The following is a 27,206-nucleotide window of genomic DNA, read 5'->3' as shown; positions in this document are numbered from 1 at the left end:
GTTAGCGGAAGAGAGGCCAAGCCCTTTCTGTCTTTTGGCCTGGAGTTCTACAAACTAGGAAAATTCACTCATTTACCTTTAAACTGTATCAAATTATTTCCCTGAGACACACACATCTTCATAATGTCAGGAAAACCTATAAAAACCAGAGACAGAGGGACCCTTGGTTTCATCTGTCCAGCTTCCTGCCAATCACAGTTCCTCCTTATGACAAATTCCTACCTTTCCTCAAATAACAGAGATGAAGTCATTCTCTCCCCTTTAGAGCTGATTGCTTCATTTTCTGAATTTTTTTAATAGGAATCCAAACACTATGCTAGTTACAGGTATCATCTATTTCTCTCTTTATGCTCAATTGCTCAGTCATGTCTGACTCTTTGCAATCCCATGGACTATAGCCCACTAGGCTCCTCTGTCCATGGGATTCTCCAGGCAAGAACAACTGGAGTGGGTTGTCATTCCCTTCTCCAGGGGATCTTCCTGATCCATGGATCGAACCCATGTCTCCTGTGTCTCCTGCATTGCAGGCAGATTCTTTACCTGCTGAGCCACTGGGGAAGCTCAAGGATCCCACATGCCTCCCAGCATAAAATAAAACAAGACAAAATATCTCTGTCAGACCAGGTTTCTATCACTCCACTGATAGAAAGCAAGTAGCATAACTGTGTATTTTGGAAGGAAGATGTCTCGTGTGTGTGGATGCTCTGAACAAACGATGGCTTGTGTCCAGCCTTCTGTGTGACCCTACGCAGGCCCACGGAGGGCGAGTGGTCCCCTAGATGAGCACTGTAATCAAGACTAACCTGTGAGCTCCGAGTCCCTAAGGACCCCAAAGTGAGGAAGGGCTAATTCAAGGAAGACAAGCCCAGAGGGGGCCCTTCCGAAGCCTGAGGATGGACAGAGAAGATGGAGGGCAGAGCTGCCTGCAGGTGGGAGCACCCTATGGACTCCCCCATCATCCTGTGACTCCCCCCAGCGACACTGGAATCTTTCAACCGTGGACAGCAGGGACCACTCCCCTGGTTGACTGATCCAGGGCACTGCATCTCCTACTGGTGACCACAGAGTCCTGGGCTACCTCCATGCTCTGCTGCCCCTTGGGGGTGATTTGGACAAAGGTTGTGAGGGTAGACAACTTGGCGGGGGCACACTGGCCCCCAGGACAGAGGCTCCCTGGCCATCTATCTCTGGAGAAGCCGCTGAGCTTCCCTTTAGGTGGACAGAACCAGAGGGTTTTCATGAAGCTTTGAGAAGGAATCCTGGGGGACCAAAAATAACAGAGAAAGACAAATAGCTTTTCTTTTCTATTTTAATATTTGTCACTGAAGAGCCCCCTTGTTTATAACCCTCAGGGCATGTGCTCAGCTCCCATGATAATGCCACTGTGGAGCCAAAATGTGAGCTCAGATGCATTGTCAACCACAGATGTGCGGCAGGGTCTGGGCGGGGGTGGGGGTGGGGTGCAAAAGGAGGGGCTGGTGTCAGCTGAGCACGAAGCAGTGGCACACTCTGTGCCGTGGACCCTGATCACTGCAACGGTCCAGCTGGGGGCTTTTCACGTGCGGTTGGAGAGCCCGCAACAGAGAAGATTCTGGGGGCCAAGAGGAGAACACAGCTGAATTTGGGTGATGAATTGAGTCTGGTTTCATAGAGAGACAGGGAGCTTCTCTGCAGCCAAAGCATTTGCTGAACAAGAATGCGTTCCTGCTGCTGGCCAGTGGACACGTCGCAGTGTCCTCTGGGAGATGACAGATGCCCAGACCATATTAATATGTAAGCTGATTAAAGATTTGTAGTAGCTCAGTTTAACCATGTCACTAGACTCACATCTTTTACTTCTACTTTAATTTTGAGGTTAAAATGAGAACCGTTGTGAAAACAAGCATGGAATGAATTTCCTGTCATCTTTCAGGAGGAATGTGACATCACTACCATCGCTTGCACGGCAGGGCTGTCTGACTCGGTGAAAGTCGAGAATCAGGCACTGCGTTAAGGCTTTGGAAGTGTGACTCTTCTAGTGACAGAAGCTTCCCATTTATTTTTATCCCGTTTTGTTGTCTGTATTCACAGCTGAGCTGCAGATTTCAGAACAGGAATCAATTTGTCTGCAACTACGATGCCTTGCACAGTGCCCCAGAAGCAGACAGTAGTCACTCATAAATACTTGTTGAATGTACGAACATGAATGAACATAGTTCCCATGAGGTGGGGAACTACGAGGCATACTTTTAGGTCAGAGTTCCCATCTCCTGCCCTTAAAGTGGGCAACCTGGTATTCCAGACGCTTCCGTCACTAGGAGAGGCACGCATCGAAAGGCTTAACGTAGGGCCTGATGCTAGGCTTTCACCGAGTCAGACAGTCCTGCCGTGCAAGCGATGGTACTGATGTCACATTCCTCCTGAAAGATGACAGGAAATTCATTCCAAATGGACATGAGTTTGAGCAAACTCTGGGAGATAGTGAGGAACAGGGAAGCCTGGAGTGCTGCAGTCCATGGGGTTACCAAGAGTCGGACACAACTGAGCGACCAAACAACAAAGGAAAGAAAGATAATTTTTTAAAAGCTCATACAAGGCTGACCGACTTAACTGACCAATAGAAGTGTCTCACATTTGCTTATGTATTCAGTTAACGGACTTCCCAGGTGGCGCTAGTGACAAAAAACCTGCCTGCAAATGCAGAAGACATAAGAGATGTGGGTTCCATCCCTCAGTTGGGAAGAGCCTCTGGAGGAGGGCATGGCAACTCACTCCAGTATTCTTGCCTGGAGAATCCCATGGACAGAGGAGCCTAGAGGGCTACAGTCCACTGGGTTGTAAAGAATTAGATATGGTGAGGAAAGAAAATAAATAAAATATTTGACTGTAAAATTATTAATTTCTGTTCAGTAAATATTACTATAATGTGAAATGAAAATTATAACCTTACAAAATAAAATGATAACATCCTTAAAGTTTAAAAAACAAATCAACTTAAAAACATGCTAAAATGTTAACATTATAACATTTATTTTCGATGTTCCAAATGTAATCTCCCCATTGTGGGGATGAAGTACTTCCATCCCCACAATATTCACTGGGACACAAGCCACCTTTCTCCAAACCACCACCGTCAGCAGGTCCTCCCGTCTCCATGGAGAGGGGAGCTGAGGGAACCAGCAGGATGCAGAGCCCATCTAGGTTGAGCTCTGCATCCTGAAGGAGTGCAGCCCTCCACACCCAGAGACGGGCTGCCTGCTGGCTCCTCCACCCTCTCTGGACAGGCCTTTCACAAAGCTCTTCCCTCAGCTGTGGTGCTAGGAAGCTTCTGTCCTGTGAGAAATGGTCCTGGAGGCAGAGGCCAGAAAGGGACAGTCTTCACTGGCTGAGATGCCAGCAGACCAGTGCCCCTGGCACTGAGAATTCTGCCCCTGTCTCTCACTCAGGAGTCTATTCAGAAGGGAAAATCATCTTTAAAATGGATTCTTTTAAAGGAGAGAAACCATGTGTGACATGAACATCAAAGGACAAAAATTATGTGAGTACAGAAAGCAGAACTTCTTTGGCATCTGGGCTGTTTTGCTCCTCCAAAAAATAATGCATTAGAGAAACACAACCGAGAGATCGATGATGTCGACACAGATATAGTTAAGAGGAGATTTCTTACAGGAACTGGCTCCCATGGTTATGGGGGTTGAGAAGGCTCAGGGTTTCCCAAACCTACTGGCTGTCTTTGGAGGCGGATAGGACATGTGTAAATTATTCTAAAGATGGAATGTAAAGGAGAGGATTTCTTTCCTGTACAGACCGTATTTCAGAGAAACCCAGCAGCTAATGGGGGAAAATGCTTAACAGAAGAACACAGCTAATTAATACGCAAGCAATTATATTCTTGGAAAATCACAATTTGGGGAAGAAACAGTAGAGCTTGGGAACAATCATCAGTGGCTGTTAAAATCCATGAGGAGTGATGTGAAGACCTGAGAGACCCATCCCACAAACAGGAGGCAAGGGGAGGTCCTGAGTGGGTCCTGATTTGAATAAATGAACCGAAACATTCATTTTTGAGTCAAGGAGAAAATTGAACATGAATTGCCTCCTAAATATTAGATGTTGTGGGAATATTACTAAGAGTGGTTGGGCTTGAAAACAGCATTGTGGTTATGCTTTTTTTAAAATGTCCATATGTATTAAAGACACACACTTAAGTACTATCAGTGTTGTGATGCTATGTCTGGGATTTGCTTTAAAATCCTCCAGAAGACATCGCACAGGGGAAGAGGCAAAACACAAAAGGTAGAATACTGTTGATTTTTAAACGGGGGTGGGGGAATGACTCTCTTCTGTCTACCTTTGTGTACATGTGAAACCCATTTCCACAATAAATTAAAACAAATTTTTGTGAACAAGGTAAAGCTTCTTTCCAGCCAGTTCAATTCCAGCCTGAGGACAGGAGGGTCTTCCATCTCATCTGGGGGTTGGGGACCGGCCCCTCCTCTGGCCAACATGGCAGAGGCTTACTCTCCCTGCCCCGCTCCCTACTTCCTCAGCTGGGGAGGAGGGCCACACTAAGGACCGTACAGCTGCCAAGCGTGGTCTGGGGTATGCACAGGAGAAAGCGGGGTGGGAAAGGGGTAAGGTGAGGGACAGGAGGGAAGGGGAGGAAAGAGAAAGGGCTCTTCCCTCTGTATTTGCAGGTAACATTTAGATTTTATGATACTTCTGTTTTCTGCTGCTGAACACTTGAGCTTATTTTAATTAGTCTAAATATCCCTGCACTGGGTGGGAGGTTAATTTAATTTTCACCACTGTAATAGACTAATCGGATTCTCCTCCTGGGGAGTTGGAACGTGAAATACAGAGACAGAGTTAGCAGAAAAGACTGGAAGCAAAGTGAGGAGCCGACGGTACCAGGCTCTCCTGCCCTGAGAGCTGCCACACGTTCAGACTGAGAGAGTCAGGTCTGCTCTGTCCTCCTGAGACCAGGGACCCAGACCTCATGTCTCCATCTCGTCCATATCTGTTAACAAGCCCTCCTCACACAAGGGAACCAGATGAGAACTTTTTAGCACTAGGAGAGCTCACTAAGATCACTGTTCATTACTTACTGTTTTTTAACCTTCTTCAGCTTCTCAGGTGGTGCACTGGTAAAAGAACCCACCTGTCAATGCAGGAGACAGAAGAGAAGGTGGTTCCATCTCTGGGTTGGGAAGATCCCCTGGAGGAGGGCATAGCAACCCACTCCAGTATTCTTGCCTGGAGAATCCCATGGGCAGAGGAGCCTGGGAGGCTACAGTCCATGGGGTCGCAAAGAGTCAAACAAGACTGAGTGACTGAGTGCAGTTCAGTGACTTCTCAGTTTCCATCCTGAATGAATAAGTGAAATATGTCCCAGCTCTCTGCTCATGAACCACACTGTTGCCCAAGATTTGGTCTGGATGGTGTGGCCTGTGTGGCCAAAAGTGGAATTCACTCCTTCATTCCATTAGGGAACCACTGACCAAAACTGCCCACCTTGGCCACAGGATGACAAATCACTTGCCTGAGTTGTCCCACAACAGAGGGGCTCAATACAGAGTGCAGTGCTGCCCCGAAAACTAACCCAGAGAATTAACCTGGAGAAGTCGGGGTTGGGGACAGGGGGCAGGGGAAGGAGGAGGGAGGAGATGATTTGTTCTGCTAACCTCTCAGAATCCTTTGTGCTGGAATCTGTCTTGGCTGAGAGATGCGTGAACCACCAGGAAGGACCCTGAGTCATGAGATACAGTCCAAGCAAGATGATTGTCCAGAGAAAATCGGGAAACCAAATTCATCACCTTAAAACCAAAGTCATCACCATAAAATCAAACCCATCACCATAAACCAAACCCATCATCACAAAACCAAACCCATCACCATAAAACCAAACCCATCACCATAAAACCCAAGACTGCAAGCCACATGGCAGAGCAGTCCTCCTGGGTTCCCTAACCCCAGGGCTCCCCAGACTCCAGGATCTAATGCCTGGTGATCTGAAGTGGAGCTGATGTAATAATAATAGAAATAAAGTGCACAATACATGTAATGCTCTTGAATCATCCCAAAACCATTAAACCATCCCCTGAAGCCCAGTCCGTGGAATACGGTCTTCTCCGAAATCGGTCCCTGATGCCAAAAGGCTGGGGAATGTTGCTCACCCTACTGCTCTCTGTCTGGGCACATCTTCCCAATCTGCCCTGGGGGTCAGGTTAGGGGGTGTCTCAGGTGAGCAAAGTGGCATCAAGGTGTTACTGGTCTATCTGGAATATCTGACACTTTAGGAAAGAGCATGAAAAGACCGAAACCAAATACAAGTGAACTACTGGAGAAGAAACATTCAAAAGATCCTCACTGGCTCCAGGGAAGAGGAAGAAAGGAGAAAGGGGAACGAGGAGTCTGTGTCCCGGTGGGGGCAGGCAAGGACGTGGGGGTTATCCGAGCGTGCACCTCGAGCCCCAGACAGCCAGTCCTCTCCAGACAGGCAGCCAGTCCAGGGCACAGCCTGAACTGGTCCCGCCAGCATCCCCAGTGCAGGAACGCCCCTCAGCCCCTGAGGCTCTTAGGGTTGGAAGGAGGGAGCCCACTCTGTGTGCCCTCGGATGGGGGTGGGGTGTCCAAGGCCCAGGCAGCTGGAATGAGGCTGCATTCTGGACAAGGGTGGCCATGTGTTTGGCCGTTCAATCTGAAAGATCATGAAGGTATTTTATAAGAGCCAAGTGCTGGTCATGGAGTGTCCGCAGAGCTACGTGGGGGGGTGAGGACACATGTGTGTGCCAGCTCCCAGATGTGCTCCGAGGAAAGAGTGAGTGGCTTCCTAGATCGAGGGCCTGGGCCACGGTTTCCTGGTTACATTTTAAATCATTAAGGAGAAGGATCTTCTGAGGATAATTGGCTCCATGACTCAAGGCCAAAATGGAAGCCTGAGCACCAGGCTCGGTGGCTTCCCTGACGTGACTCCTCAGGATGTGGCATCACTCAGAGGCCCACTGGTTCTGGACCCGCTCACATCCTTCAGACCAGGCCCTGGGGCATGGGCTCTGAGCACGCTTTTAGATAAGAATCACCAGAATGATTTTTCTTACTTTTAGCAACTGTTGGCCCTCACACTCAGAGAGTCTCCTGGTTCCAGGTAGACAGGGCAACAGAGACAGTGGTTCCCACTATCCTTTGGGGAACCCCTCATGTGCCGGGCACCCCAAGAACTGAAGGAGGGAAGCTCTGCTGACCCTGGACAGTGAACCCTGCCCCCAGACCTAGCTTCCTCCGTCACAAACTGGGGACCAGGGCCCCTGAAAGGATGGGTAACTGAGGCTTGTCACATGTTCAGCCCAGGAAAAGCCTTGAAAGCTAACATCGAATAGGGTGGGGGGCGGGGCATGTGGGCCCTGGAGTGTGTTTACTGATTTACACGCATCCTCTTTACATGCATCCTCGGTGGACAAAGGAGGAAACAGGATTGGCGGCTGAGGGTCACACCTAGCAGGATGTCGGCCTGGTGGCGTCAGATTGTCCAAGTGTCGTCAGGGTGCTCTCAGCCTGTCCACCTGGCCTGTCCCCTGACACTGCAGTGATCTGAAAGAGGAGAAAACAGCCCCCTTTAGAGAGTGGCTGGGAAACGCCAGAAGCAGCTGCCCCTGGCCAGCCTCACCCACTCTCGGGAAATGGGCACCACACAGTGGGGCACAGCTCTAAGCTGGGAGCCCGGTCCCTCTGAGTATCTGATCCTTACATCAGGTGACAGCAGGACTTCTTGCACACATCATCTACGGGTGATGATCCAAACAAAGATTATGATGATCCAAAGACGGAAGGAGATGCTGAGCAGTACGGTTCCTGGTGAAGTTACACGGACGGTCTTGGGGGTTTATTCTGGTTTTTGCTCAGAGATAACTCTGAGCCATGGTTCCCACAGAGCAACCCCAAGGCCTCAGTCCAAATCCCCAGCATCTCCCCGACCCTGCTTCCTCATCTGTGAGGTGGGCAAGAGCCTGTGAGCCTCAGCAGACTCTGCTGTGAGCCCCAGCAGGCTCTGCTGTGAGCCCCAGCATTTACCCAAATACCACATGTATGCCAGGATTTTCCCTTTTTCTCCCTTTTGAGGCCCTGAAAATTGCACCTCTGTGTGCCCCAGAGCAAGGGGAGGATTGTTGCTGTTATTCAGCTGCTCCGTCATGTCTGACTCTTTGCAACCTCATGGACTACAGCACACCAGGCTTCCCTGTTCTTCACCATCTCGTGGAGTTCGCTCAAACTCATGTCCATTGAGTCGGTGACGCCATCCAACCATCTCATCCTCTGTCATCCCCTTCTTCTCCTGCCTTCAATCTTTTCTAGCATCAGGGTCTTTTCAAATGAGTCAGCTCTTCATACCAGGTGGCCAAGGTACCGGAGTTTCAGCTTCAGCATCAGTCCTTCCAAACAATATTCAGGGTTGATTTCCTTTAGGATTGACTGGTTTGATCTCCTTGCAGTCCAAGGGACTCTCAAGAGTCTCCTCCAGCACCACAGTTCAAAAGCATCAATTCTTCGGTGCTCAGCTTTCTTTATGGTCCAACTGTCACATCTGTACATCTCTGTGTGCCCCAGAGCACAGGGAGGACTGGATCTCTACAAAGGTCATGTGTCTGTTCAAATTCCATCGAGGACCCTTTTGCACACATCACTGGTGCTGATGAAACAGGGCAGGGTTCGGGGTTTCCTTCCTGGGCTGTTCTCAGCAGAACGGCCCAGGAAGGGCATTGGCCTCCCCATTACGCGTGCATGTCCTGTGCGGCTGCACACGTGCCTCTGATCTCCCAAGAGCCGCTCCAGAGAGGAAATATCTGACTGATCAAATGCTCCTGGGACAGTGATTCCACACGCTTTGATATAAAATAACATTTATGAAATACCCCAGGCTTTGGGTTGGAAGTGAAACATGAGGGTCATGAATGTTTCATCTCCTTCATTAGGCACAGCGTCCCCGTGTCCCATGAAGCAGGTCTGCAGCTCCATCCATCACATTATTCTGTGCTGATCTGGAGAGCAGCCATGAGACCCTTCTGTGAGAGTGATGATTAAGGATGGAGTTTATAACCAGGAAATACAGAAGCCCATCTATCCTCTGATACAGAAGTGCTGGGGGCATGAAATAGGATGGTTTGGGGTTCGGCCCCCTGGAGCTGCGGTCTGGATGAACCTGTCTTGGGCACACAGGGCCTGGGCAGGGGACCCCAAATACCCCCCTTCCTCTTCAGGTCTCCATCCCTCAGCTGCTTCCCCCAGGAGCCCCACTCTGCAGGATGGACTCTCCCTGAGCTCAGTAAATCCAGTCTGATGGGATCACTGAAGCATTACCCCCGGGTCTCTGCTCAGTCTCTTCGGCAGAAGGCTGAGTCCTCAGAGACTGTGCTTTCTTCCCGCCGTCCTTCCAGGTGGTGACGAATGACAGCACTGGTGCTGGGCAGCCTCCCCGGGGGTTCCAGAGACCCTCAGAGAGGCTGATGAGCCACCCCCAGAACAGCTGAGGACTTACAGGGCCTGTCTGGATGGATGGAGAGGCATTGTGCCCATACCCTCTAAGGGGTCCTCACTCCAGCCCCTTGTTCCATGTAGGCTTCTACCTGCCTGTGGGCTGTCCCCAGGGTACGAGTGCACAGCTAGGTCCTGACCTCATGCCACAGTGGAAGGGGTCATATGGGGGACCAGCGGCTGGGGACCAGGCTTCACAGAAAAGGTGTCTGGCAGACGAAGCAGCAGACAAAGATCTAAGCCACCACTGGCGACATCTCCTGGTTTATCATGTGAGGTGGTGCCGACCAGGGACAAGTCAAGGGTGCTGGGGTCATTTTCACTCTCTGAGAGGTGAGTGATCTGCTTGCCATCAAAAGGATGCTGTAAAATGAAGATCCTGGATGGGACCTCTTTCGTGAAGCCCTTCTGGATTCCCGTCAGCAGGCAGCATGAGAGGAAGGAAGCCTGAGAAACTATTGCCAGAGGAGGTTACAGGGACACGACCCCTAAATGGAACCTAGGATAGGGTCCTGAAACAGAGAAGAACATTGAGGGAGAAAATGATGAAATCTGAGAACGGAATGCAGCTTAGTGGTAACATGCGAATATTGGTTCCTGGGGCAAAGCCTGCTGCAGTGAGATGCCAGCAATGGGGGAAATGGGGAAAAGTGTCTGGGATTCTCTCCGCATCTCTGCTGTAAAGCTAAGGTTATCCTAAAGTCAGGCATTTCCTAAAAAATTAGACTCCCTGCTTCCACTGCAGGGGGCACAGGTTCAATCCCTGCTTGGTGAACTAAGATCCCACAAACCACGTGGCATGGTCAAAGACAAACAACAACAAAATTGCCAAAACAAACAAACAACAAAAACTAAGGAATAGACAGACCAAAAAAAAAAAAAAAAATCTAAGGTGAACACCACCTGCTGCTGCTGCTAAGTCACTTCAGTTGTGTCTGACTGTGCGACCCTGTAGACTGCAGCCCACCAGGCTCCCCCGTCCCTGGGATTCTCCAGGCAAGAACACTGGTGTGGGTTGCCATTTCCTTCTCCAATGCATGAAAGTGAAACGTGAAAGTGAAGTCACTCAGTCATGTCTGACTCTTAGCGACCCCAAGGACTGCAGCCCACCAGGCTCCTCTGTCCATGGGATTTTCCAGTCAAGAGTACTGGAGTGGGGTGCCATTGCCTTCTCTGGAACAACATCTGGACCCTGTTATTTCCAAGACCAGTTAAGACAACACAGATGGAATCAAATGCAGATAACAACTTCGCCAAATGCCAATTAGCTCAGATTTGGGACTCAGGATGCTCAAATGATTGGTGACTGTACATGGAGTAATTAATTATAAAAGATTAACTAGACTATGATTCAATTTAAAGTTTGAGTTTCCAATCATGCTGCCTTTTGTCCTGGGGAATCCCAGTTGAATGTGTCTCTGAACTGTGAATTGCACTGGCAGTGACAGCCCAAGAGTCTGAATGCAATGTCCTCATCCAGGAAGGGGTGACCAGTTGGCCCCGCTCCTCTCTGCTACCTGACAGCAGCACCAGCAAATCCTAGGTTGCAGGAGCTGAACCAGGGTTTACATTTCAGAGGGCTTCCCTGGTGGCTTAGCTGGTAAAGAATCTGCCTACAATGCAGGAGACCTGGGTTCGATCCCTGGGTCAGGAAGATCCCCTGGAGGAGGAAATGGCACAACACTCCAGTATTCTTGCCTGGAGAATCCCATGGACAGAGGAGTCTGGCGGGCCACAGTCCATGGAGCCACAAAGGGTCGGACATGACTGAGCAACTAACACTTTCACTTTTTAAAAAAAACATTTTAGAGCCTTAACTCTAAAAGTGCTGGTGCAGATGATGTGAGTGATGCTGAGGGGGAGGGATCTGCACTTTCCCAGGGCCGTTTCTCCGTGGAGATGGTCCTCGCATGCTCTCTGGGCCTTGGCAACAGGGTTGTGGACTTCCAGTCCTGCTTCATCTGACTGGCAGCTCAGTGGGAAACCCAGCTCAGCACAATGAAAGCCCTGGTCCTCCAGGCTGAGGCAGGAACACCCGCAGCTCTGTTCCCAGGCCTCCCACAGAAGGGGGCGGGGCGAGGCCGGGGTGCTGTGAAAGTGCCCTCCTTCCGGTGCCCCGCAATTCAATTTCCCATCACCCTCCCCTCTTCCCTCCCCTCCTTAAGCAAGCAAGCACTGGAACGCTAGAAGTGGTATTGCGGTTTTGACAGTGGGTTTGATTTTGTCTTCCTAAGAAAGGATTCGTAATGCAGACAAAGGCTCCTTTTATCCCATTCTGGCTCGTGGCACACAAGAGGACTGATGGCAGGAAAGAGGTTACATCCCCAGTCCCCAGTGAGGGGCTGGGATTTTAGTCCCCAGTGAGGGGCTGAGATTTTATTCCCAGTGGGCCAGTGGGGGCCGTTGGAAGGTGCAGTCATTCAAGAACACTGTGTGCTCAGGAGCACAAGAGGCTTGCTTGGAATGAGGGGAAAGTTTATGGGCTCTGTCTTCTCCCTCATGAATTTTCATGACACGGGAGGAAATTGGGGTCAAAAGAAAGTGACTCTTACCTTTAAGATCAGTTTCAAGCAGAGTGACTTCCCCAACCTGCCAACTGCCCTGTTGGCTGGAGTTGTGAGGTACACATCCCAGAATGAGGAAGAGGGAAAATCACATGGGTGGGAAAATTGTTGTTCAATTGCTAAGTTGTGTTCAACTCTTTGCAACCCCATGGACACAAAGCATACCAGGCTTCCCTGTCCTTAACTACCTCCCAGAGTTTGCTCAAACTCATGTCCATTGAGTCGATGATGCTATCTAACCATCTTATCCTCTGCCACCCCTTTCTCCTTTTGCTTTCAATTTCTCCCAGCTTCGAGGTCTTTTCAATGAGTCTGCTCTTTGCATCAGGTGGCCAAAGTATTGGAGCTTCAGCATCAGTCCTTCCAATGAATATTCAGGGTTGATTTCCTTTAGGATTGACTGGTTTGATCTCCTTGCTGTCCAAGGGACTCTCAAGAGTCTTCTTTAGCACCACCATTTGAAAGCATCAGTTCTTCAGCACTCAGCCTTCTTTATGGTGCAACTCTCATATCTGTACATGACTACTGGAAAAATCATAGCTTTGATCTGTAACATTTTCTTAATGAAGAAGGCTCTGGCCCCACGTCTGAATTATGACAAACAATTTGTTTCGGACAAGATAAAAATGCAGCAGCTGGCTGGTGGAGAAGCAAGCTCTCAATTGTTAGTAATCTTGCATGCAACCACTTTACTGATTCTTCATCAGGAAATGCTTCTTTAATTGATTATCTGGGGTTTTCATAGGTAGTCAACAATACTGTCTGTGATTTTCTGCTCCTTTTAAGTAATCATATATCTTATTTCCACTTGATCTAAGTGCATTGCCTAGAGATTCCAGGAAATGGTGAGCAATGATAGCCATATCAGACATCCTTGATTCAACCCCAGTATTGATGGAAATACTTCTAAGGTTTCAAATTGAAGTCAGCTGCTGTTTAATGAAGCTACATATTCTGAACAAATGTGCACTTTCAAATCTCTAGTGTTTTAAGGCTTTTTCTTAGTAGGGCAAGAGCCTTGAACTTCACAAGTCTCTTCAGCCTCTAATGAGATGAACTTTTCCTTTTTGAGTTATTCATTTGATTTATTAATATATTAATATTAGTGTAGTTATTCTTGTATTCTTATAGTCAATTTTACATGATCATAATAAATGATTCCTTAAATGTGCTGTTCCATTTAATTTGCTAGTATTGTATGTAGGATTTTCACCTGTGTTTGAAGCTGAGGTTGGTCTACAGTTTCCTATTCTGGAATTTGGGGAAAATAAATCTTTAACAAAAATTTTGATAATTTTTAATTATTGATCTATTCAAGTTTCCCATTTCATCCAGTTAAATTTTTTTCCATTTATTGTATTTTATAATCTTTTCAAACTCCTCTATACTTATTTGTTCCTCCCTTCAACAACTATTGTGTTTTTAGAGTTTAGAGATCCAATTCACAAGGAGTCTGGCAGGGAGATGTCACATTTAGGTATAAAATCACTGTGCCTAGTGTTGGTTTAGGTGCTGGTGATACAGCTGTGAAAATGCCAATAGAGCTTCCATCCCAGTGGGGGAACCATAGACAAAGTAAACAAACTGACTATAGACAGGGGCATGAAGATGACAAAGGGGGGATGCATAACGGGGACAGAAGAGTGGCTGCCTGGTACCCAGTGCTCAGAGGAGCTCGGGTTTCATGGGAGGCAGGCCTGCGAAGGCCTAGGGCCAGCACTGCCAAGGCTCCAAAGCCAGAAAAAGCATGGCAAGTTAAAGAACAAAAAGAGGGCAGGAGGGAAAGTCAGGCAGGTGATGAGAAAGGAGGCCAGAGACAGGCACAGGTGAAGGCCCTCTTGGGCATCACTGGAAGACTGGATGGCTGCTAAGGGCAATGGGAGGATGCCAGGGGAGTCTCTGCATGGCTGGACAGAAATCTCGTGCACACCTCGAGACAGGCAGTATGGCTGCTGTAGGGGTGTCGGGGCAGAGAACCAGAGTGGCCACGGGGAGACTCACTTGGGATTGAGTGGGTGTCCAGGCAGGAGATGAGGGTGTGACCACATCCCTCCTCTCATTTTGTTTTAGTTCTTCTCCTACCAAGTAGTTATTCTGGAAGTTTGCCTGCTTGATCGCTTTCATCTAGGAAACAGCTCTTGGCTTTTCTGATGCACTCACTCTTCTGATGTTCTCTTGTCAATAATTCATCAGTGGTGTTCTGGGCTCTGTGAATGCTTTCTATTTATTTCTTTTGACATTCTGTTCCTTTTGCTCTTAGCTGAGTCTTAGCTCATATGTGTGTTGCTTTCTTTAAAAACAAAAGCATTTAGAGACTTCAATGTATCCCATTAGCTGATAGGTAGCAAAACCTTAGTTCAGCAGACATGCCAGTTGGGATGTTAACATGGAAGGCCCAAATTTCACTATATCAAGCTCTAACGTGGACAACTGTGGTTCTTTCTGAAAGCCCCCAGGCTTGGGAAATTTCCACCCTACTGAAACAGAGCAGGACCCTGTGGTCCTTGCCCGCACATCCTCTGCCTGTCTTTCGTTTGTGAAAAAACTTCAGCCAAAGAATAAGTTTAATCAGAGAAGTGAGGAAATGCAGAAACAAGGGAAAACAGTCCAATAAGACTAAGTGATAATAGTTTAGTCAGTGGTGGTGGTCAGTTCAGTTCAGTCACTCAGTTGTGTCCAACTCTCTGCAACCCCATGGACGGCACCACACCAGGCTTTCCTGTCCATCACCAACTCCCAGAGCTAGCTCAAACTCATGTCCACAGTTGGCTGTGGTGGTGGTTGTGGTGGTGGTGGTGGTGGTTTATTTGCTAAGTCATGACCGACTCTTGTGACTCCATAGACTGTAGCCTGCCAGAATTCTCTGCTCAAGGATCTTTAGTTCCCCCTCAAGGGCTATCGAAGAAGGCAATGGCAACCCACTCCAGTACTCTTGCCTGGAAAATCCCATGGATAGAGCAGCCTGGTAGGCTGCAGTCCACGGGGTCGCTAAGGGTCGGACACGACTGAGCGACTTCACTTTCACTTTTCACTTTCACACACTGGAGAAGGAAATGGCAACCCACTCCAGTACTCTTGCCTGGAGAATCCCAGGGATGGGGGAGCCTGGTGGGCTACCATCTATGGGGTCGCACAGAGTCGGACACGACTGAAGTGACTTAGCAGCAGTAGCAGCAAGGGCTATAGATAATCTGAGCCATGTCCTGTGAGCTGTCTTATAGAGACTGAAATCCCCACCAGGTGGAAGAAGTTAGCTACATGATGACCACACCGTAAGTCACGACGTAAGCTGCTACAATTCTGAGAACTAGCTCCAAGGAAATAGGAAAAAAACAACCTGGAACTGAAGACTATATTTAAAACAATCAAGATGACACTGGTCAGACCACCCATGATCAATTTCAAGATGACTGTCAGAGCTGCCTGTGGAGTCTTCCCCGCCCACTTCCTGGGTTGCCAGCATCCAAAATAAAGCAAACTTTCCTTTCCACCAAACTGGCCTCTCTCTTGGCTTTTGAGCAGAGAGCAGTGGATCCCACTTTCGGTTACACTATGGAACACCAACAGTCTACCCCAAATTAAATGGAAATCCCAGATAGATGCTCACCTCTTTAGTGCCAGGAAATGCATGTTAGACTCTAAACCAGAAGCCAGGGACAGAAGAGCCAGGGCTGCACACCCCTGCTGGGACAAGGCAGCAAGGCCACCCCCACACATGAGGCCACAGAGCCGAGGGGAGCCATGCAGGAAAAGTTCCATGCAGGAAGGATGACCAATCACATCCAAGGCCCCAAGAAGACAGATGGGGGGCAAAGAGAACTGGCCGTTGGAGGTGGCAATGGGGAGGCTGTGGGAGGGGAAGCGCTTTGGGATGGCGTGTGTTCTCACAGAACACACAGAAGCCAGGCCATCACCTGGAGGAAGGAGGCTGCAGGGAAGGTTGGAGATTTATAGGAAGGAGGCCCTAAAAGTTCTCAAAATTTTTTTAGCAATCAACACAGCGTGTGTGTGTGTGTGCTTGTTTCAGAGAATGCAGGAATACAAGTGAGATAAATTGCGCCCTAGTCTAAAGCCACTACCAGGAGAGAGAATCCTGGGTTGCCAGCAAGGTCCCTGGATCCCCAGGTCTTTGGAGGCAAATTCAGTACCCGCTCCAGTCCTGAGCAAAGCAGAACCACCCCCAAGCTATGGCCTCATCTCCCACCAGGAAAAAACACTTCACATGCTTGGAAATTGAATTTCATTGATGTGAAATACCCAATATAACTTTCCCCTCCGATGTAACTGTAAAACTAGTGGAGACTACTTCACAAACTCGCTTCTGCTTTTACTGAACATGACATGACTCCTCCCTCCTACTGAGCACACGTTTTTAGTGATCTCCATCCACAGCCCCTGCTTTCCACTGTGGGTCATGGCTCCTCTTTGAATGTACCCCCACCCTACAGGCAGGCTGGAGAGAAGTCAAGGACATAAATATTTGAGGTGGCTAAAAGCAGGTTTTCCCTGTCAAAATACTGTACTCCACCACCCAGAGTGAATCCAGACGTTAAAAGCCTTCTCTTGGAACCCGCACGCCTCCAGACGACACTTGTAACCTTGTCACTGGCTTTCTGGGGACTGCTCTCTGGTGACCGACTCTCCATTACAGGAGTAAGCTTCTCTCGCACACACAATGTCAAGTCCCCACAGCATGCTGATTTTAGACAGAATCTACAGAGTGAATGCAAGATGCTAGAATCCTATTCTCATCTACAAAATAATCAGGTATTTGACTACCTGACGCTCATTCGTTTTTTTGACCATGTTAACCGTGAGTTGTGAACCTGAGAGGTTGACTGTTGGAAATAATGTTTGGTGTGGGTCCTTCGTCATTGCCACTGAGCTACTGCACAGGCTTCCTTGTTGGGACCTGCCATCCCAACCTGGGTCTCCCCTCCCTTCCCCCTGAAAGAGGCGTGATGGGCAGCTGGTGTAGAAAGTGGCTTTGGGAGGTACTCATAAGAGTGGGGGGAAGGGATTTCCCTGGTGACTCAGCGGTAAGGAATCCGCCTGCCAAGGCAGGAGACGCAAGAAACCTGGTTTCAATCGCTGGGTCATGACGATCCCCTGGAGGAGGGCACGGCAACCCACTCCAGTATTCTTGCCTGCAGAATCCCATGGACAGAGGAATGTGGCGGGCTGCAGTCCATGGGGTTGCAAAGAGTCGGACACGACTGAAGCGTCTTAGCACGCACACATGCGCTAGAGTGGGGGAGCCTGGAAGGAGGCGGGCAGAGCAAAGCCAGCACAAGGGTGAGTTCCTGGGGCCCCCTGGGCCTCTCCTACTCCTCAGGCCCAGGCAGGTCGCCTCTCTGGACTGTCCACCCATGAGGGGGCCAGGAGAGGCACTGACCCACTGGCTCCCATCCTTCACTGTGAGGGTGTGAAATCCTATGCTTCCCAGGTGGGAGAGGGGTGTGTGTGGAGGCACCAGGAGTGTCTGACACCTGCCCAATCACACCCTTCCTTCCCAACATCTTCCTAAAATATACACTGATTACACACCTCCTCGTGTAAAATTCCCTGATCCACAGCACCCACCACCAGAGCAGAGGATAAAGGCTGTCTGCTCCAGCCACCACTGCCCTCCCCACATCTCCCCACCGCCCCTGGCTCCGTGTCAGAGCACCTGTGTCGCTTGCACTCATCACCCTTGTCCAGCCCTTGTGTTGGTTCATCCGCCCACCTCTTCTCCACCACCTGGTGGACTCCACTCATCTGAAACTCAACTTCACCACCACTTCTGTAGAGCCTTCCTGACTGCCACACAGGCCCCCAGTTAGACCCACAAAGAACCAGCTAAGGCTCCCGCCTTCTTTCTTCCTGTAACAAATAGGAGGAATAATGTACACAACTCTAATTCCACCTGTCAACTGTCTTGATTACATGCCCGTCTCTCTCCTACCATCTACCCTTGAGTGCACGAACTCCTATGTCTTATTTTTGTTTTTTTTAGTGCCTTGAATAGTGTTAGACTTGTAGGCCATGCACAAAGTATTTCTTGAATGACAGCATGGATTTGTCATCTAAGGAATCAGCCATTTGGCTAAGTATTTGATGCAAATATCACTCAAGTGCAAGCAGGGAGGAATCAGAAACCTGCCCAAATAAAATACACCTGGAAGGCACACCATCAGGAGGTGACCCGGCAGATATAAAGAGCTGAAAATTCATCCCTCTACTGTTTGTCTTCACTGAAGACTGCAGCTTTCCGCTTTTCTTATTCTACCCTTTAAAATATAGTCCTGTGAGAGCAACTGATATAAACTGTATTAGTTCAACATCCCCAAGAACTTGCAAATTCTCTGGAAGAGGCACTGGGGGGTAGGGTAAGTAGACATGATTACCATGCAGAACAGAAAACTGGATTAAAGCACTCCAGGTGACAGCCAAGGAAAACAGCACCAAACACAGGGTCTTCATACAGAGGACAGTGCTTTGCAGCAGCTGCAAAGGAGGGGCAGTAAACATTCATTAATGTTGCCCATTTTCAGAAGCCATTTGGCGAAGAGCCACCTGGCCTGCCTCCTGGAGCAGTGGCCCTGGCCCTGAGGCTGCCAGGTGGCTGCCAGGAGGCTGCCCTTGGAGCACACTTCCAAGGCCAAGTGGAAGCTGCCACACGGCATAAGGGCTTGGAGCTGAGCTGAAACATCCCTGCTAAGATCCTATATTCTCATTAGCTGGTATTAATATTCAAATTTTAAAATCCTAACTCACTGCCAAGCTCTGTAAGATACTAAAATATTTAGATTAAATACTCTGCTAGAATTATGAAGAAGGGAAGAGAAAGCATATTAAGAAACAGTCATCCTAGCAAATGGGGGAAATGACAGCCTAGTTGAAAATTAGAAGTATCGTTCTTGGTATGCATCAATATTTTAACATGATTCTGTTTAATTCCTTTTAATGCCATCTGAAACTAGAAAGAAATGACCCTAAAAAGGCTGGGGCTATATCTCTATATCCACCCACCCAATCAATAAAGCTCTCCTGTCCAACTGCTGGGAGCCTGGCCATGTGCCCTGAGCTGCGGATAAAAAGAGGAAGACGCCCAGTCATTTGAGAGGCTCGCGGTCCAGGACCAAGGGCCCTAGGAGCTGCTCTTCCTGTTCTGTTCCGTCCCCACAGGCTGTGTGTGCTTGGGTTTTAAAAGCAATGATCTTTAATATACTTCCATCCTTCTAATGGGGAAGTTATATACACAAGAATTTTGTTTCCTTCCTAGTCATAAGTGCAATCTGCCTCCGTGGTCTCTACTTATGCATCTCCCTTCAATTGTAAAACCACTGAAGTTTGATTTCTGCCTGTACTTTAAGGAGGCTTACGTTAGTTACGTTAAGTGGTTTTTTTTTTTTCAGGGAATGGAACACAAGGGGGATGGAAGGGCCGCGCAGAACAAGACCGAGGTGTACGTGAGCAGCTGGTGACGAGCAGTGTGCCTGACTCACCTCCCACAGACCTCACGTGAACAGGAGTGGAAGGAAGGCAGGCCAGACTCCCTCAAGTTCTCTCTCCATCTACCCACTGCTCAGAAGCCCTCCCTCTCTCCGGCTCCCACGAGCCTAAGACCCTGCACAAACCCCCTGCCTCATCTGCTATGGCTCTGCCCCAGCCCTCCTTTCCCCTCAGATGCCAAGACTGCGCGTCAGTTTCTGCCTGATGTCTGATAATTTCTAAAGACAGCATCATTGCACAAACTGAAGGCTCCAGGATTTACACCTATCTGCAGGAAATGTCTTGTGTACAAGCTTGCAGTTGGGTAATTATTTAACAACAGAGGGCAGGAAAACGATCAATTTAATCTGTGAACCTTTGGGAAAGTAAACAGAGGAACAGATCTTGGGCCAAGACCCCACTGGTTATGGTTTTGCTGCCCCAGACAGCAGGTACGTGTGACTATCAAGCATGTATGATGTGGCAAGCCCAGTGCAATGATATCTTCACCACACCTAAGATCTATATATATATATATATATATATATATACATACATACACAAATACACACATTTTGAACTGTTTGGGTAAAAATAAAATACAAAATTTGGGTAAAAATTAAATAATAAATCACTGTTTTGTGATCATACAATGAAATAACTGATTCAGGCAAATATCAATGAGTAAATTGTTAGAGAACAGGATATCCATACCCTGCAGAGCATCTGCTAAATCCAGAGGGGGAAAATGCACCTTTATGTTGGAGAGATCAACCAAGTGACCAAATTCAGCATCAGCACGGCTGACAGTCTGATGCTATACCCTCCAGAGGGATTCAATATGCAGTGCACAGCATCCTTCCTAAATTGCTTAATCTGAATCTCACCTTGTGCCTACTTTACAGGAGGTACAGCCAACGGAGGAGCAAGCTGAACTACACCCAGGGGAAGAGTTGGACAAGTGCAGAGGGCAGAGTGGTACTTCACACCTGCTCTGGTTCAAAGCATCAATGCCAAGGGGCAAAGGTCAGGTAATGTCTGAGGCTGAGACAAAAGGGCTCCAGCGAAATGCACCACCTGAACCGTTACTGGACATGAGTACAAGCATCCTAAGTAAAAGGCCATCTAGGGATGACGAGGAAGTGGTCTTCAGATGGAGCCAGAATCGCTCCCTTCTTCGGTGTGTCAGTGGTTTCACCATTCCGGAAGGACCAGGTCATCTACAGTAACAAACAGCCCAAACTCTCAGTGGCTCAGAACAAAGGGCTCTCACTCTCACCCATGCAGCCACACACATGGAAGTTTCAGATGTTCCCCAATCTACTGCTCTTTGTACAAGAGCGATTCAGTTTTTCTTTCAGTAATGAGAGACACTGCTTGAGGATCAGGGTAGGTGATTTAGGGCAGTGCTCCTCAGAGTGGGATTCTCCTACCATTTCGCATCAGAATCTCCAAAACATTTTAAAATACAAATGCTTTATTGATATATAAATGTTTTTAACTCCACAGTCCCAACCCACACTTGCTGAATCAGGAGCTCAAAGCCAAGACTTTAAGAGTCAACAAACTAGATTCTGAAAGTGGCTTTTAGTTACACACTCCACTATAAAATTCCCATTTTATGGAAGTTGTAGTGCAGAAGGATATTCTACTTGCTCAGTGATGAGTAGCATTAACATTATAAAAATGGCAGAAATTCATGGTTTGTTTTTTTGTAAGATGTTCAGCGAAAAGTATATACCTTTTTTGAGATAACCAGTCATTCTAAATTACAGGCTTTTTTCTAGTATAGGTTCTTAAAGCTTATAGTTATCTTTTGGCTTTGTTTTTAATTTTTATTGGAGTACAGTTGATTTACAATGTTGTGTTAGTTTCTGCTGTACAGCAAAGTGATTCAGTTACACATATACATATATCCACTCATTTTTAGATTTTTTTCCCCATACATGCACATGTGTGCTAAATTGCTTCAGTCATGTCCAACTCTTTGTGGCCCTGTGGACTCTAGTCCGCAAGACTCCTCTGTCCATGGGTTCTCCAGACAAGAATACTGGAGTGGGTTACCTTGCCATCCTCCAAGGGATCTTCCTGACCCAGGGATCAAACATTATCTCTCATGTCTCCTACCTTGGCAGGCGGGTTCTTTACCACTAGCGCCACCTGGGAAGCCCCTTCCCTATAGGTAAAGGGACATGTTTTTAAAAATAGATTCTACATTTTACTTAGAATGTACATATTGAAGATATGCTGATGCCAACTGGATTACTACACAGAAGAGCCAACAATATAGCTCAAACCTGGGGAATGAAAATGGACCAATGTCATTAACAGTCTGCAACTGCTCTGCAGAGCGCTGCAGGTGACAGCAGGCATTTCGTCTGACTTGGGATGCCAGCTGGAAAACCCCCAGTATTCCAAAGCACAAGGGGAAGAAAAGCAAACACCACTGGCCACTACAGGAAGGCCAGTGTCCTCATCACTGACGCCACGTCCTGGGCAGGGTGTGAAGCGGCAGCAAGCCTCAAGTGTTGCTGGTGGGAATGCAGATTCCCACATGCAGAATGCAGAAATCCTTGCCGGTGGGAATGCAGATGCAGTACAGCCTCTCTGGAAGACTGACCTGCGGGTTCTTACAACACTGGGCGCACTCCTCCCTTATAAGCCAGCGGCCACGCTCCTCAATTCTCACCTGCACAGAAGCCTGAATACAGATGCAGATGTTCACAGCAGCTTTACTCCTAACTGCCGAAATTTGGAAAGCAACCCAAATGTTCTACAGTAGGTGAATGGATAAATAACCTGTGGCCCATCCAGATGATGGAATATTACTCAGTGCTAAAAAGAAATGAGCTACCAAGCCATGGGGAAAAAAAATACAAAACCTTATATGCACATGACTAAGTGAGCAACTCTGTAACCAACCTGGAAGGTTACACACTGTATGACTCCTGCTGTATGACATTCTGGAAACGGCGACACTATGGAGACAGTAAAAAGATGGGTGGTTGCTGAGTGTTGGGGGAGGCGGGGATGAATGGGCGGAGCACAGAGGATTTTTAGGGCAGTGAGACTGCTCTGCGTGACACTATAAAGGTCAATACACACATTTGTCCAAATCCATAAGATATGACACTGAGATGAACCCTAAGGTAAACTGTAGACTTGGGGTCATTATGATGTGTGTCTCATCAGTTCTAACAGATGTGCCATCTGGCGGGGATGCTGACGATGCAGGAAGCTGTGCACATGTGGGGCACAGGGAATACAGAAGAACTCTGGACTTCCCCTCCAGTTCTGCTGTGAACCTAAAACTGCCCAAAAAAGTAATGGTCTTTAAAAAAAAAATTTGAGGTTAACTATCCCCTGCCCTGTTACCCCGCCAAACAAACTGGAAAAATAAAAAAGGCCTTCCACCCATCTTTATTTAGTGAAGATTCCCCAAGCTACTTCTACCCTAACCAACCTGCTCAAAACACCATCATATAAAGTCACACTCTTCTGTCAGGCACTTTCTTCTTCCTGATTACATGCAGACTGGCCTCTAGGGAAGACCCTGCCCCTCGAAGGGACACACCCACTGGACACCACCTTCCATCGACGTTGAGAAGGGCGCAGTAAAATACTGATGTGACATCAGAAGTGACAGGATCGAAAGGAAAATGCAGTGATATTATCAACTGTATCTGCTGAACCTTTCAGCCCTCTATGCTTATTTTAAGTATTTTGGAAATGATTTCTATATATGTTATTATTCATCAACATTCACTTTTGAAAAGTGAAATGCTCAAACCTTGCACTGTGATGAATGTGTTATATGCAGGTCACTTTGCCTAAGTGAGGGAAAAAACCCACCACAACTTGATCCCATTTGTTTAAAAAAAAAAAATTCAATGTAAAACATGAGCATTTAATTACTTTTAAATAACATATGTAATAATGTACATGCTATACACTCCCAAACACACTGAACACAAATCCAATCTTATAAGACATATACACAATCTACTTTTCACCAACACACACCCTGTAGGTCACTTAGGATGTTAATGGATTTCTCAGTCCACACATGAGCACATGAACACACATGTATATGCCTCAAGTGGAAGATGAAAACAATAAACCAAAGAGCTGAAGATAGAAAGCGTGCTGTGGAAGATCCTAAAACCACAGTCAGCAACTGGAACCGGGTAACAAGGCACAACAACTTCCCTTCTGTGGTCACAGAGATTAAGTTTCTCATCCCAGGGCTCAAATATGGAAACAGCCTTGGCTAAACCACAAACTATACGTTACAGTGTGTTTCTATTACTGTTTAAAAACAAGTATTTTTCTTATTACATAATGCATTACAGAAAAGCACTGAAAAGATAGGATTAGATAAGCTCATACAATAAAGCCTGTTTTACCATTTGAAAAAGATATTTATGTTTAAAATCAATAGAGCAGATGTAGGTATAATAAAAAAACAGCAGAAGGGATCCTATGCAGATTTCCTAGTACCCCTGAATCACAGCTTGTGTCACCCACGTCAAATTTTCCATTTTAAAGCCAGCTGGGTGATACTGTCAATTGAAAGTAATTTTCTTTTATTTTTTCTTTTTCTTGTACTTTAATGATATGTACTAGTACAGAGAATAAACAGTTACCGTAACATGGCAAAATGACACTCTTCCTAGCATTGAGTTTTTTTGTTAAACATTACCTTTGTGTTAATTTTCCTTTTTTCTCTTCTATGAAAACAAAGAAGAAAAAAATGTGTCATAGAGAAAAACTCATACAACCAAGCAAAATTTGAACTATCTGTACTCCCTTTTTTAAACCCAAAGATTCTTGAGTAAATTGAAAACTTATTCTAGGAAGAACAATTCGTTGAGAGATAAAACAGTTTGCAAATATACATATATGTCCTATTCATTGTTTCTAATAACAATTTAGAGCTTCAGCTTTGTAAACTCACACAGTTATCCAAGGAATAAGGCCAACCACAAAATAAGAATCAATAGGATGCAGTAATCCGTTCAGAAAAGACGGTCAAATGTAAGCACAAGAAACCAAAAATCGAAGCTGTTAATAATAGGTCATGAAATGTAGCGCTAAACAAATAGTAACCAGAATTAAACTGCCAGTTTGGTTGTTTTGACTCCGGAAGTGGGACCAGTCACACCTGAGGTTGGCAGTGTCCCTCGACCTTGTCTCCGTAGGGCCTGCAGCTCTTGCGGGTATGAGAGCAACCCTTCACAAACACAACCAGGCTGATCAAGCAAAACAGAACCAACCACTGCTCTCGGCTATAAAACCTAAGGAGTGATGTAATGATTAATGAATAAACTGAGGTTTTAAGGCTTTCTTAGAAATATTTTTCATGGCACTTCAACAATAAACACCACTAATAGGCAACATTTGCAAACATTCATAGTTACATAATTGAAAGTACATGCCATGTCAATTATTAAGTGAGGGACGGCTTTGTCAGTTGAGTCTTCTAGCAATCAAATTATACTTATGGAAAGCTATTCATGTTTGGCTGCAATAACATGTAAATCATATAGACAGGTCACTTTACTAGTATACAGTACAAACTGTGTCTGGAGTACATTGGCCAATGTATCACCTGCTTCTTACAGAAATGAAAATCATTCATTCTTTGCTAGAAATGCAATTACTGACTTCTCTCACAAGAGTAGTTGTCACCCTAACTTCAACGATTAACCTATTAAACTCTAAGATCATTATTAGGCAAATTCCTCATGTCACGCACACAGACCACCCTCACAATAATTGCACCGCAGGCAGCCAAAAAGCCCTCTCCAAAAAGCCCTCTTCAAGCCTAGCAGGTCATCCTGGCCACGCCATACTCCAGGCTGACCACCGCAGGCTCGGCTTTGGAAAACTCATCTGCGTACTCGCTGTAGCGGTTATCTGCAGGGCTGCTGCCCTCTATAGTTCGAAGAACATTGTTCACAGGCAGCAGAGCCTGCTCCTTGAGACTCAGGGTGGCTTTGAGGGCAGGTGATTCAGGACGGACTGAATTTAACAATTCCTTGCTGAGAATTCCATCTGTTTGCTTAGTTTTACGTTGCTTAATTTGCTAGAACAAAGTCAAATTTGAAAGAAATTATCAGCTGCACACCCCACATGTTCAATACATACTAGATAAAAGCTAGAAAAAGATCCTGCTTTTGCAAATGCTCTATGTACAATGCAAAATTAAATCTCAAAAAACTAAAATCTAGGGAGGGGAGACAGGACTGAGAATCCGAACTGTTCACAGTTTTTGCAATGCAAAGTATATTTGAGAGAAGAGGGTCACTAGACCTTCATATTTGAAAAGCACATACACTTCCTAGAAAGGATAAAAAGTAAGCATTTTATAATGTAAGAAATATGTATGAGACGGTCACCCTGAAATCCCAGCTGTACAATGTGACACACACACACTCGTTTAGCTGAAGACCTGCTGGCCTGATGAGCTTTGTTTGTGGTGAGCCTGCGCTGGTCTGTTACGCGAGCACAACAGGTGCTAGCACACGACAGTTTTTTATTTAACAGATTTTAAAAGAATTCGTTGGCAGAGTTCACACTCCCCAGATCCTCGGACTCATCTCCAGATAACCTTCCTGTGCCACCTAAAACTGGGGCCTCTCCGACAGGTCACTCGCGCGGTCATGGCCTCCTTACCTGAGAGCCGACCAGCAACAGCCCTGCCTGAAAGGCAGACGGGACAGTCTCACTGAGATATAGCAACTGGTTAGGCTTTTTTAAAACATGTACTTACTGATCCTTTTTGGCTACATATAATGGTAAAGAAATGTTTTAGGGTGGGGAAGGATTTCTTAAAAAAGATATTAAAAAAGGCATAAAACAGACCAATGAATTTGACTATATTAAAATTTACAGTATCTATATAAAACACACCATCAAGAAAATGGAAAAAACAAAGACTGGACAAAGCCATTAGTGATATATTTAACTAAATAAGAATTAGTATCTAGTATATAAAGAATTCTTAGAAACTGGTAAGAAAAAGGCAAATACGCCAACAGAACAATGAGTACAGGTTTGAACAGGCCATTCGCATGCAGAAGGGGAAAAACCAAATGGCCAACAAAAACATGAAAAGTCATCCAACTTCACCTGTTGTGATAGAAATCCAAAACTGCAAATAACCGAAATGTCTAGTGTAGCTGAAATGACAGACTGTGCCATAGTCATATAAGAGAATATCAGGTAGTCATTACTGAGAAAACAGATGAACTAAAGCTACATGTACCAACATGGACAAATTTAAGAACAATGCAGAGCCAGGTGAAGCATGAGTGTGACAGCCTTTGTATAGTTTAAAACATGCAGTTCCTGAAGTGGAGTGAAGGGACTGGGCATTCGTGTAGTCTGCTGCCCTTTATAGAAAACTGTTTTCTTCTGTGTTTTGTCAATACATAATAAAAATAATATATTAAGCCAAACAAAAGTTTGTGCATATATAGAGAAAGTATAAAGACATGGGCAGGAGGGACCAACACCAGGCTCAGTGCAGTGAGAGCGGGGCGGGGGAGGACACAGCAGGGGCTCACAGGCTCTGCAAACACATCAGTAATGCTCCCTTTCTTCACAGAGAAACAGGAAAGACCTGAATCAAATACGACAAATGCTAAAATCTCA

General features: G+C 46.6%; 1 protein-coding gene across 4 annotated transcripts in view; it reads right to left on the bottom strand.

Annotated features, from left to right (window-relative positions):
* Window positions 1–7,404: 7,404 nt before the first annotated feature.
* The window catches only part of MTMR6 (myotubularin related protein 6), a 36,540-nt gene continuing 16,738 nt past the window's right edge, over window positions 7,405–27,206 (bottom strand). For 2 of the 4 annotated variants that reach the window (XM_061434937.1, XM_061434936.1), the window contains one exon: window positions 23,441–25,635. In XM_061434937.1, coding sequence (XP_061290921.1) covers window positions 25,375–25,635 — 261 coding nt within the window. In that variant the 3' untranslated portion in view covers window positions 23,441–25,374. The other 2 variants (XM_061434938.1, XM_061434939.1) reach the window with 2 other exon arrangements.

This window comes from Bos javanicus, chromosome 12 (assembly GCF_032452875.1).
Source record: "Bos javanicus breed banteng chromosome 12, ARS-OSU_banteng_1.0, whole genome shotgun sequence".
Lineage (NCBI taxonomy): Eukaryota > Metazoa > Chordata > Mammalia > Artiodactyla > Bovidae > Bos > Bos javanicus.
The sequence above is the reverse complement of the archived record's forward strand: the minus strand, read 5'-3'. Positions and strand labels throughout refer to the sequence as shown.